The sequence below is a fragment of the Cynoglossus semilaevis genome, chromosome W, assembly GCF_000523025.1.
Source record: "Cynoglossus semilaevis isolate Cse_v1.0 chromosome W, Cse_v1.0, whole genome shotgun sequence".
NCBI lineage: Eukaryota > Metazoa > Chordata > Actinopteri > Pleuronectiformes > Cynoglossidae > Cynoglossus > Cynoglossus semilaevis.
Window position 1 is genome coordinate 5,185,306 of NC_024327.1, and position 12,790 is coordinate 5,198,095.

General features: G+C 41.6%; 1 protein-coding gene across 1 annotated transcript in view; it reads right to left on the reverse strand.

Moving 5' to 3' along the window:
- The window catches only part of LOC103397014 (ral guanine nucleotide dissociation stimulator-like), a 19,681-nt gene extending 7,155 nt beyond the window's left edge, over nucleotides 1-12,526 (reverse strand). The window contains 9 exon segments of the mRNA XM_008335266.3: nucleotides 2,825-2,909; nucleotides 2,987-3,090; nucleotides 3,192-3,407; nucleotides 3,501-3,625; nucleotides 4,258-4,451; nucleotides 4,552-4,626; nucleotides 7,402-7,706; nucleotides 12,034-12,098; nucleotides 12,101-12,526. Coding sequence (XP_008333488.2) covers nucleotides 2,825-2,909; nucleotides 2,987-3,090; nucleotides 3,192-3,407; nucleotides 3,501-3,625; nucleotides 4,258-4,451; nucleotides 4,552-4,626; nucleotides 7,402-7,706; nucleotides 12,034-12,098; nucleotides 12,101-12,200 — 1,269 coding nt within the window. The 5' untranslated portion in view covers nucleotides 12,201-12,526.
- Nucleotides 12,527-12,790: the final 264 nt, after the last annotated feature.

A 12,790-nucleotide genomic window follows, 5' to 3' on the forward strand; every position in this document is an offset into this window, starting at 1 on the left:
AGCAGTGGTGTCCTCCTTGGTCGTCTCCCATGAAGTCCACTTTGGCTCAAACAACGACGAATGGTGCGATCTGACACTGATGTACCTTGGCCTTGGAGTTCACCTTTAATTTCTTTGGAGGTTGTTCTGGGCTCTTTGGATACAATTCGAACGATCCGTCTCTTCAATTTGTCATCAATTTTCCTCTTGCGGCCACGTCCAGGGAGGTTGGCTACTGTCCCATGGGTCTTGAACTTCTGAATAATATGAGGCACTGTTGTCACAGGAACTTCAAGCTGTTTAGAGATGGTCTTATAGCCTTTACCTTTAAGATGTTTGTCTATAATTTTTTTTCGTATGTCCTGGGACAATTCTCTCCTTCGCTTTCTGTTGTCCATGTTCAGTGTGGTACACACCTTTTCACCAAACAGCAGAGTGACTACTTGTCTACCTTTAAATAGGCAGACTGACTGATTATGAGTTTGGAAACACCTGTGATGTCAATTGAAGGACACACCTGAGTTAATCATGTCACTCTGGTCAAATAGTTTTCAATCTTTTATAGAGGTACCATCATTTTTGTCCAGGCCTGTTTCATTAGTTTGTTTTTTTAAATAATTATGTTAATCAACAATTCAAAAGTGATGGCTGATTTTGATTGTTTAATTTTCAATAATGTTTTATTTATTCTTACTTTTGTAAGTTTCAAGTGATTTCAGTGAGAATTGTGGGTTTTCCCTTCTTTAACTGAGGGGTACCAACAATTTTGTCCACGTGTGTACATTAAATTATCTATGTCAAGTCTGATAACAATCTCTAGGACAGGGGATTTTGTGTCAGGCTGACGTTTCCTCAGGAGGTTTTGAGTTCAGTTTAGCTGAGATGCTGTGAAACCAGAGCTAAAACCTCATAAACACCACAGCTCAGAGCTGATAGGAACACAGAGACAGGCTCCGCCCCACAGACATAACATCATTTGGTTTTATCTTTCAGAAGGCACCACCTCCCTGTGACGTCAGTGGGGATTACCTCAGAGTTACATTAGTCGTAATGACTTTAATCATCTCTATTTCTAGGTCCATGTACAGGAAGTGGTTTTGTTGAAAAGTCCAGTTCAGGTCTTTGTAAAGTAAGATCTCAGAATATGGTTTTCTGTTTTTTTGATTTGGTTCACCAGCACACACCACCACCCACCACGCAGGCCAAGCCACCTTGAAAAAGTCAACCAGTTACAGAACCAAAATCTATCACATGAGGAAGAAAAAACTTTTTCCAAAAAGTACCACACTATTTCACTTTCTCTTTTGGTCACTGGATTGTTAATGGGTCTGTTAAACTTAACTTAAACTTATCTTTATTTGTCATTGTGACACAGCACAGCACAGCACACCATGCACAACGAAATTTATCCTCTGCATTTAACCCATCACCAAGTGAACAGTGGGCAGCCGTGGTCAGCGCCCGGGGAGCAGTGCTTGAGGACGATGCCATGCTCAGTGCATCTCAGTGGTAACCTGGCAGTTGGTGGAGTCGAACCTGGGGCCTTCCGGACCGAAGTCCGCTTCCTTTACCACTAGGCCACCACTGCCCTGTTTGCATTCCCCAATGAGGGTACATTTGCAAGTTTGGATGAGTTTTCACAAATAGTAATCTGACATTTAAATCGAATTCTGGGCTGTTTAGAGTGGATCAAACAGACAAACGTTTAATTACTTGTGAAACAAATAAAACCTTTCTCCATGACTAACCTTTACTAGCAGCTCTCGGCTGAGCGAGTAATTGTTGTCGTCCGAAAAGATTTCAGACAGTTCTCTGAAGGTGCGGAAGCTCTCCCTGCAGGGGGCAACATAGACATCAGAGCACAACTCTCATCACAGTCACCATATAGCTAAGGGAAGCTTGTGTCTTACCGGGACACTTCCTCCCAGGTTCTCTTTAGGCGGTGGATGGCATTACATTGTAGGGCTGAGAGAATGGCACGCAGCGAGGAGAAATTCTTTAGGATCCGACACTCCTAAACAAACATTCAGTCAAATTCAGCACCGTAAATATTATAATACAGAGGAAAACATTTAACTGGAAAAATGAAAAAATAAAAGTAAAGCATGTACTGACCCGGGCTACATCAATCCACCTCTCCAGCAGCCGGGCTCTCTGGTTGGGCTTCAGAGTTGGGTTGCTTAGGCAGGTGTTGATGACACAGTTGGTGACGGAGTTGAACTGGGCCACAGTGGCTCTGATGGTGGGGGCCAGGTGTTCTTTCCCCTTCTTGTCCCGCTGAGACCAGATCCCACCCAGACAGTGGTACGGAACAACCTTCTTAAATAAGTCCTGACACACAAACACGGCCAATCAAAGGACATCAGTAGGTAAACAAACTTCCAAAATCCTTGCATTCAAATGTAATGCAAATTAGACACTCACAGCATCCATGAGTGTGAACTGCTCTGCCATCGTGATGGGGTCAAAAGACAGAAAGCTAAAAGCAGGGAGTTCATCCTCAAAGCCGCTCTCTTCCTGAGTGGCAAACGGGCAGCCGAGGTTGTCCCCTTAAACAAGTAGTAAATAATTATTAAAACTTTTTAACCAACAAACAGATAAAAGACAATCATTGTCCACCTGTTCTATGACTGGTTCAGCATTGAACAACACATAAAGAAATTGCAAATTATCTATGTATTTAAGGTGTTTTGCATTCCCCAATGAGGGTACATTTGCAAGTTTGGATGAGTTTTCACAAATAGTAATCTGACATTTAAATCGAATTCTGGGCTGTTTAGAGTGGATCAAACAGACAAACGTTTAATTACTTGTGAAACAAATAAAACCTTTCTCCATGACTAACCTTTACTAGCAGCTCTCGGCTGAGCGAGTAATTGTTGTCGTCCGAAAAGATTTCAGACAGTTCTCTGAAGGTGCGGAAGCTCTCCCTGCAGGGGGCAACATAGACATCAGAGCACAACTCTCATCACAGTCACCATATAGCTAAGGGAAGCTTGTGTCTTACCGGGACACTTCCTCCCAGGTTCTCTTTAGGCGGTGGATGGCATTACATTGTAGGGCTGAGAGAATGGCACGCAGCGAGGAGAAATTCTTTAGGATCCGACACTCCTAAACAAACATTCAGTCAAATTCAGCACCGTAAATATTATAATACAGAGGAAAACATTTAACTGGAAAAATGAAAAAATAAAAGTAAAGCATGTACTGACCCGGGCTACATCAATCCACCTCTCCAGCAGCCGGGCTCTCTGGTTGGGTTTCAGAGTTGGGTTGCTTAGGCAGGTGTTGATGACACAGTTGGTGACGGAGTTGAACTGGGCCACAGTGGCTCTGATGGTGGGGGCCAGGTGTTCTTTCCCCTTCTTGTCCCGCTGAGACCAGATCCCACCCAGACAGTGGTACGGAACAACCTTCTTAAATAAGTCCTGACACACAAACACGGCCAATCAAAGGACATCAGTAGGTAAACAAACTTCCAAAATCCTTGCATTCAAATGTAATGCAAATTAGACACTCACAGCATCCATGAGTGTGAACTGCTCTGCCATCGTGATGGGGTCAAAAGACAGAAAGCTAAAAGCAGGGAGTTCATCCTCAAAGCCGCTCTCTTCCTGAGTGGCAAACGGGCAGCCGAGGTTGTCCCCTTAAACAAGTAGTAAATAATTATTAAAACTTTTTAACCAACAAACAGATAAAAGACAATCATTGTCCACCTGTTCTATGACTGGTTCAGCATTGAACAACACATAAAGAAATTGCAAATTATCTATGTATTTAAGGTGTGTTTTGTATTTTCAGCTGGGCCAAGTTTTTCCATCTCATCCATACTGTTTGCTGAGTAAATTTGCATTTGTTTTCTCTGCACCAAGAGCACTGAGGATCTGACTCAGAAACATCATTGTAAAATCAGCCTGTCCTAAACTGTTGAAGAGTCACAGTCTGCAGAGTAGTCTTGCAGCTGAATAGCTTACGTTGCTCTAAATCCTGAAATAAAATGAAAGAAAAAAGTGAAAGTAAAATTTCTGAATGCAGTGCCCACATTTGTCCTGAACTGTCCTGCCCTGTTATTCCTCCAATGAGCTAACATCTTATGTCCTGTCTTTTCTGCTGTCTCTGTTCTGCCTTGCTCGTGTCCCATTTTTTTTCGGATCTCACAATGCTTTCTGTGTTCTGGCCAAGTATCCCCAGTCTCCTACTGTCCCCTTTCTGCTGTCCTTGTTGCATTGGACCATTCTGTCTTGTCTATTTCTCTTTTGTCCTCTCCTGTATCCATACCATCAGAATCAGGCTCACACTGCTGTCTCCGGTGGAAGTGGTCTAGCAGATTCCGGGCTCGGAGTTCCAGGTCCGATCCTGGAAAGTGGACGTGCAGGTAAGACAGGAGCTGGTGGAGACAGTCGTAGTTGGGTGGGGTCCAGAAGTCCTCTGAGTACTGATCAAGCCATGCTCCCAGAATGGACGACACGGTGCTATAAAAAAATAATACACAGCTCAATGTTAACAAAGTCATTTTACAATTCTAACTAAGAAAAACATTTGCAGCAGCTTCAACCTCCAATCTTGACTTACTTCCTGAGCTCTGTGCAGTCGTCTTGACAAACTCTGTGAGCAGATGCTGTAGGTACGTTCTGCAACTTTGCATATCTAGACAGAAACAGAAAAAAAAACATTAGAGAGATCTGTTTCAAATTGGGAGTTTTGGTTTCATACGCATAATGTTGCTGTATAAAAAGTGCCACATTGTGCAACATGCAGGTCCAGAGAGGAAATCAGTGATCAGTTATTTCAGGTATGGCTTCTTCTCCAGCATGCCATGGGCTGCTGTTGCTGGGGTGATAGTGTCTTTGTTTATGGCATGTCTTGCAAAGTTAGGTTAAGTATTTGGGCTTAGGTGTCAGATCAGACGGGCTGTAGTTTTTTGTTTTTGATCTTTGATCCTGAAAGTGTGACCAATATCGAACCAATACTGATCCTGAGTATTGGCTCGAGCTATTCCTAGTTTAAATAAAGGGTACTTACTGGCTATATTTAGCTAGGAATTCACTGATAGCAATTCCAGCATCATACCCAATACCTAATTCAAATACTCACACTCAAAAAAAAAAAAGTAACAATCTGGTGACCTCAAAATGCGAAACCAATTGCAAACGAGTCAGCTACTGTTATGTTATGTGTTTGTTTTTAATAATTCAGTGTCTCAAGTAGATCAACTATGTCAGCAGTCTGGAGGCAATTTAACACCAAGAACAAGGATAAAACAAGACCTAGTGTAAGTTTTTGTTCTATTATGATATAAGCAATTTAATAAAACACCTGAAGACACATCATAGCCCAGAATATAATGAAGTCTCTTCTCAGTTTAACGGTGCTGTGCATTAATGAGAGGGTTAAACAATACCAAGAAGGTTTAAGAGTTCTGTTAGGCAACTGGCAGTGAAATTTCCTCAAAGAAAACATTTCACAACTTATCCAAGAGGCTTCTTTAGTTCTAACTGGTGGTGGGGAGTACAGCAAATACATATACATATACATCTGTGTGTTGAGACCATGGTCTCCTGCGACGTCACATCACTTTTTACATGCATCCCCACAGACAGAAGCATGGCTGCGCTCTCCTATTTCTCCCATAGTCACAGATCTTTACATGGAGGAAGTGGGGAGCCGAGCTTTACACTCCTACATGGGAACATCACCTAGCCACTGGTTCCGATATGTGGACGACACTTGGGTCAAAATCAAGGTCCATGAGGTCAACAACTTCACAGACCACATCAACGCAGTGGAAAGGAACATCAAGTTCACCAGAGAAGATGTGAAAAACAACAGCCTTGCCTTCCTGGACTGTGTGATTCACATCACAGAGGACAGACATCTCAACATGGAGGTGTACAGGAAACCAACTCACACCGACCAGTATCTCCGTTTAGACTCACATCACCCACTGGAGCACAAATTAGGAGTCACCAGAACCCTTCAGTTACATGCAGACACCATTCCCACCACCAACAGAGGTGAGATGAGAGAACAGGGACACATTAGGACAGCCCTTAAGACCTGTGGCTATCTCAGATGGGCTTTTTTAAAAACTAACAAAACGAGGCCCACAAAGAGGGAGGACAACAGGAGGGGGAATGTCGTCATTTCATACATTTCAGGAGTTTCGGAAAAACTTAGGAGGATCTTTAACCAACACCAGATCCCCGTACACTTCAAACCTGGTAATACCCTATGACAAAAACTGGTTCATCCCAAAGACGAGACACCAAGAAACAAGCTGGACAATGTGGTATGTGCCATTCAGTGCAATGAAGACATAGGCGCATGGCCCAACACAGGAGGGCCAACTCCTCAGGACAGGACTCAGCTGTTAACATACACCTCAAGTACAAAACACACTCAATTGAGGACAACAATGTTCACATTTTGGCCAAGGAAGACAGGTGGTTTGAGAGAGGGGTAAAAAAAGCCATTTTGGTCAACCTGGAAAAACCATCACTCAACAGAGGAGATGGACTCAGACACAACCTATCGCCCACATACAAAGCACTCTTAGGAACAATACCCAAAAGATTCTCCTCAGTTTCATACATCAGAGGCATGTGACTGAAACCAGTCCGATGAGGATGGCAACGACCCATCAGACTCCTAACGACTGTTTACAGTTTCCCAGTTGACCCAAAGGCCCCACCCAACAGGGGGGAGCTGAAGGAGCTTTATTCTTTGTCACACCCAGAGTATATATTTGCTGTACTCCCCACCACCAGTTAGAACAGAAGAAGCCTCTTGGATGAGAGGCGAAACGTCTTCTTTGAGAAAACTTCACGTCCAGTTGCCTAACTCTTCAACCTTGACCATGACCTGGATGACTGAGAATCTTCATAGACAATACCAAGACACTTTTTTGTTGCAAGTCGTGCTGTGTTCATTGAAACATGGAAATGGTTCTACAAAGTTTAAATGACACCAGAAGAAGGGTTTTTTTCAAGGCAATGCGCTATTGGTGCAAAAACTTGGCTCAGTTTCTGTTCAGCTAACTATGCAGAAAGTTAAGTTTTATTCGTCTTTATTTTTTATGAATTTATTTTTTATTTTATCCTTTATTTTATTCATATATTGCCTAATGGGGACAACAGTGACAGTTTGAAGACTTTTCTCTGATACACAAAGATTTGTTTCCTTTTGGATTGAAATAGTTTTCTGTTAATTAGAAAAAAATAAAACACAGCACAAAACACAAACACAACACAAAGTGTTTTCTCGCTTCATGTTCCTGTATTGAAACTGTATTGGTGACAGTATTCATAATTGGTCAATAGACAAATAACAATAGTCGTACTTATATGGAGTCGTGAAATTGGAATTGGACAACCCAAGCTTAAGCAGCACACACATACACACATGCATACACACTAAACTGACCTGTTGAGCAGCAGGTCTAAGACCTGCCTGGTGCTGGCGAAGGATCTGTAGGTGCAGAGGAAGATGGTGACGTAGGTGGAGTCTTTTTCTCTGAATGCCGACACCATGTACTCCACCAGGCGCTCCAGTGTCCCTGCCTTGATGGTCCTCACCTTGCAGGTCTCGTACAGGCTGAGGGCTGAGTCTGTGTCCACACCCAGCCAGCGCTGCCCCTTGCTGGCTGACTGGTAGAGCTGCACCTTCCTCAGTGTGATGGTGAAGATGGCATCTTCCTCAGCCTCCTCCCCGATTTCCTGTGTTGAGCTCTGAGAGATAGGGAATGAAGATGACACTTAGATGAAACTGTGATGGAGTGCTGAAAAATCTTTTCTGTTGATATTCAATTTTGGAGTTTGAAGCAGATAACAGCTGAAGAAACAGCAGATCCGAGTTTACCATTTCACATCATTAACACAGACAAATCACAACAGAGCAGCTGACCCTGACAAATAAAGCGTGTGACTTTGAAGGGTAGCGTAAGCAGGGCTCGAATCACATTTCTTGGTAAAGGTGCACTGGTGCAGATAAAAAAAATTACTTGCACCAAACAAAAATTGCTTGCACCAGCAAAATTACTGACTAAAAAAAAAATTAACAAAAATGTTTATACCTTTTGTTGTGGTAAACTTGCTATGATTTTGTGGGGCCAAATAAATTCACAAAAACAAAGACATTCTATATGTTAAACTTTTTACATAAATTAAAATTTTGTCCACTCCGTCAAGAAGGCATTGGCCGCAATTGCCGCTGCTCGAGTGGCATCTTCCCCTCCCTCGGTGAGCTCGCCTGCTTTGGCTGCCTCTGCGACCTGTAGTGGGTCGACGTCAGCCTTCTTCTCTGTCCCTTCCTGCTTCATGCCCGCGGATGCCTCTACCTCCATCTCAGTGGCTCCAGTACTCTCTCCATCTGTGGGACCTGTTTTTCCCACCCTCCAAGCCCCTATTTTGGGACGTCAGCGCGCTCGCTGTCTTTGTGAGCGCTGTATTGCTATGTATTGCTATTGCGCTGTATTCCTATGCTTCTGTCCAGGTTTTTGGAATTTTGAATCTTGAAATAAACTACCTGCACCAGTCCTGCATTTGGGTCCTGCCTGCTTCCTGCCATGTCGATGGCCAATCGTGACACTCACTGAGCCATAGACCTGTATTTTTGTCATTATCACAGCAATAGATCTAGAACCTCTTTTGGAACCATACAATTGTAAGAACCAACTGTAAGAACCAAAAAGAGCATCTTATTTTACTATTCATCCAACAGCATGCAACTGGTAATGCTTCATATCCCATCAGCATTTGTGAAATACTCAAATTTGGTGATTTTTACTTAATCAAATGTCAAAAATGTGTAGAGTCATACTGAAAATGCCTCTTTCACATATATATGGAAAATAGTAATATTTATTTTATGTACTTTTTTTCACTGCCTCCCCTGACCGCACGTCACTGGTTGACAACATAGTCCAAGCGTGTGCCATCAAGATGTGCTTCATTAAATTTGAGTTGCTTGGACATTCGTGGACAAACTCTTTGCTCTGAGACATAATGTTCACTGAACATGTACATTTTTACCTTTTACCTTGACGAGGTTAAAGTACTGCCTGTATTTTCACCTTGAAAATGCGTCTTCCCCTTTGACTCCGGACTTGCCATCTGAAAATTTGTGTGTGTGCTGCTGCTGCTGTGTGCTGGGTTTGTGTGTAAACACCCGCCAGAGGGGAAAAAACACACACACATTTGCAGCTCCTGTGTGAGCCAAGTCGGATGACAGCTTCAATGAGTGGCTTCAGTATCGCGCAGTAACGGCGTGTTGGTGATGGTAACGGCGTTATAACGATAAAGTAATTAGTTAGATTACCCATTACTGAAAAAAGTAACGCTGTTAGTAACGCCGTTTATTTTAATGCCGTTATTCCCATCACTGATTAAAAGTCCAGAGAATGTTAAGTTTGCCAAAAACCACAGTTGAGCAGAGGAATAAAGAAGGAGCAAAGAGGAGCTAAGACCAGATCTGATTATAAGCAATAATTTTTCTCCAAAATAGACATGTGTCACCTTTCTGGTTTTCACCTTATGGGGAGCACTGTCTGAGCTACACTGTCCGACATGTCATAGTCAAATCTCTCACAGCAGAGAAAGACACCAAGCAGAATCAGGAGATCTGAGTATTTTTCCAGGCTGCAGGCTTCACATTCCTTCTGCTGCTGCTGTTCGACTCCACGGCTTCACTTCACATGAAGCTCAAACTGAAGCCTGCCTGCTGTACATTGAACAACAATTAATCTCCACTGGTTTAAAAAGTTCTGTTAGGCAACTGGACGTGAATTTTCTAAAAGAAGACGTTTCACCTCTAATCCAAGAGAACTTCAGAACTGAAGAAGCCTCTTGGATTAGAGGTGAAATGTCTTCTTTTAGAAAATTCACATCCAGTTGCCTAACAGAACTTTTTAAACTTGACCATGACCTGGATGACTGAGAATCTTCATAGACAATTAATCTCCACTCTATCTCTGCTCTCCTGTCGCCCTCAAACCTGAGAGCTTTTTAACAGAGCTGAAGTAAAGTGATCAGACCAGATTCTGTGAGGACAACATCTGCTCCGAGTCGGAAGATATTCGGATTTATATTTCTGTCCATGTGGTGAACGTGGACATGAAGTCTCACTGTAAGGCTGAGAGAAAGACAGACAACCCATCAGCAAAAGGTGTATTCCTGGCCTTAAACTCAATCCTATAGTTATGGACTTTTATAAATTAAAGTGATGTCATTGTTTCGTGAGACAGAAGTGGGTCAGAAGTATTACTGTAGACACACGCATACAAACACTGAGCTCTTCTACAATTACACAAATGTAGTACCTGGACTACATTGGGACCATCAGTGATCCAAATTATTTATTCGAGTTTAACTAGTTCAACCAACCATTTATTCATTCATCTTTCGCTACATAATCCAGGTGAAGATCCCAGGAGGAGCTAAATTCAATCCCATATAAAGAGTAAAGTTAAGGTCAGATCCTAGTCAGTATGGACTCAGGTTCCTTTCTACAAAAACCTCATTAACAAAACTACCAGAAGACTATAAGGATGGCCACCGCAAACAAACATATTCTGGTGCTATTCAATGAAAGTTATCCTTTTTTATTGATTGGCTTAAATCAACAGCTCCATTACTAACAAGCTAGTTAGAAACGCAGCACCCCATGCTTTAGCAGTATCAGCCAGATATCAGTACACAAATATTTTGCCCCTGTTTATGAACTTGTACACAGGCTACAGTCCGATTAAATGACCAAGTCCATCTTTATCTTGTGAAAGAAAATCTAGGTCTGGTCTGAGCTGAGAGAACTAGACAAAGGGGAGAATGAAGAGGAGAAAAGCTCTCCATCTCCTTCTCCTGCATGAGAAGGATTAAAGTGTTAGATAATTGTGTTAGAGGAGGATTATATCACAGTCAGAGACAATAAGTCTTAACTGTGTTTTCATAGTTTCTTCACTGGAGACGCTCAGTCTCAAGATGAGACACCAAGCGAGTTTACAATTTATCCATGACCAAAAACAACATATCAAATAGAAGCTGGTCTGTCATGGCCAGCACAGACACAGGACAGAACAGGGTCTGGAGAAAGTTCCATTTAATTCACACTGACAGGCACTTTACTGCAGGTTCAAAGTTCATTCATCACATTCTCAACAACACAAAGTTCTGGAAGACTTAGAGACAAAGATAAAGCTTGTTAAACATTACTTTATCCTAAAAAAAATACTATCACAATGTCCTGCTGGAATCCTTAGAGTTTTTTATTTACAAATTTAAATGTAACAAAAAATACTTAAGTGGTTACCAGGAAAGAGCAAATGCTTACACAAATACCAGGACAAAGAAACCAGGGATAACACTAATATCACTGCAAGAACTTGCCACAAAAACTAGTGAGTTCCAGAAAGTATTTTGTTTTACGATAAAGAATATGTTTAGAACCTTTAAAGATTAAACATTTATTATAAAATGATCATGAATTACTGATTTAATTTGATTTATGACAAATGTTGATTTTTAAAAAAGTATTACATATAAGCATTATTTTTTTCATTGTGTTGTTTAGTCATAAGCATAGTATATTTTAGTAATAAGCATATTAGTGTTTCCTGAAATGTAAAAACAAACAAAAATTAAGTGAAGGAAGTTTATATGAGAAGAATTTGCTTTTAAGCATATATTTTGATAAGTTAACCGCGTATTCTAGTACATATTTTAAACAAACGTTTTTAACTTTTAATAACTCAAAACTTAATCGCTCGCTGTCAAACGTTTGTCATGTTTTTGACAATAAAATAATTATTTAGTTAATTTAATTATTTAGATTAATATTTTTCCAATATTTCTGCAGACATTCAATAACTGTATTTCATGTAATTATTGATTTTTATTTTCCTTCTCTCAGAGCTCAGGGTCACTTCACTGTCAATCCTCCATCATAACAACTGGCTCAGTTAACTGAGCTGAGTCGCCGCTGCTTCATCATTGTCCGCACCGGCCCAGGCCTCCTGTAGTATCCTCTTCCCTGCCCCAGCCTTCTCATCGGTTTCCTTGTCACCTCTGGTGGTGGCAGGTCTGGGTCCAGCTGGGTGAAACTGTGCAGAATCACTGGGCTTCGCTCCTTACCTCAAGCCTCACCCCGTCCCAAATGTTCCGCACCTTCCACGACGAGTCGAACATGTCGACCAGCGGGCCCTCGGTTCCTGTGACCGGGTAAAAGACCATGGAGACCCTAAATCCCAATGCTGAGTCACGGTACGGACATTTTCCCCGTTTTCCGTCCGCCTTCAGCGTGAGGCTTCTCCGCCAGAGGAGAGTTCTTAACTGGTACTGCTACTACAGCCCTGACGCCCCTGAACGCACCATGACTCACACACGAAGCCACGCCCAGTCAGAAACGTTACCTCCCTAGGATGTAACGGTAGATCCCTGTTCTCAAAGCACTACATATTTTTTAGAAAAAGAAGTCAAGAATAATTTTTAATGATTGTTCAAACTTTTGTTTTAGTTAACACTTTAGTTGTTGAGAAAAAGTATGGATCTGCAGTGTAAAGAAATTATTTATTAAAAATTAAAAAAACTTGTTCTAAATAGAAATTCTGAAATAAGAAAAAATAAATAACTCAAATTAATATAGCAAGCGAGTTTAACAAGATGTCCCTACACTCATGACGTCATGTCTTTCGGGAAATGGCATCACACATTTAGGCCGTAAGGTGAACCAAAAAGTCTTTCAGAAATTTAATTCCGCTCCGACGTCTGCGAACTACACAATCTTTTATTCATAAAAAGAAGGAGTTACTGTATGTTAAACT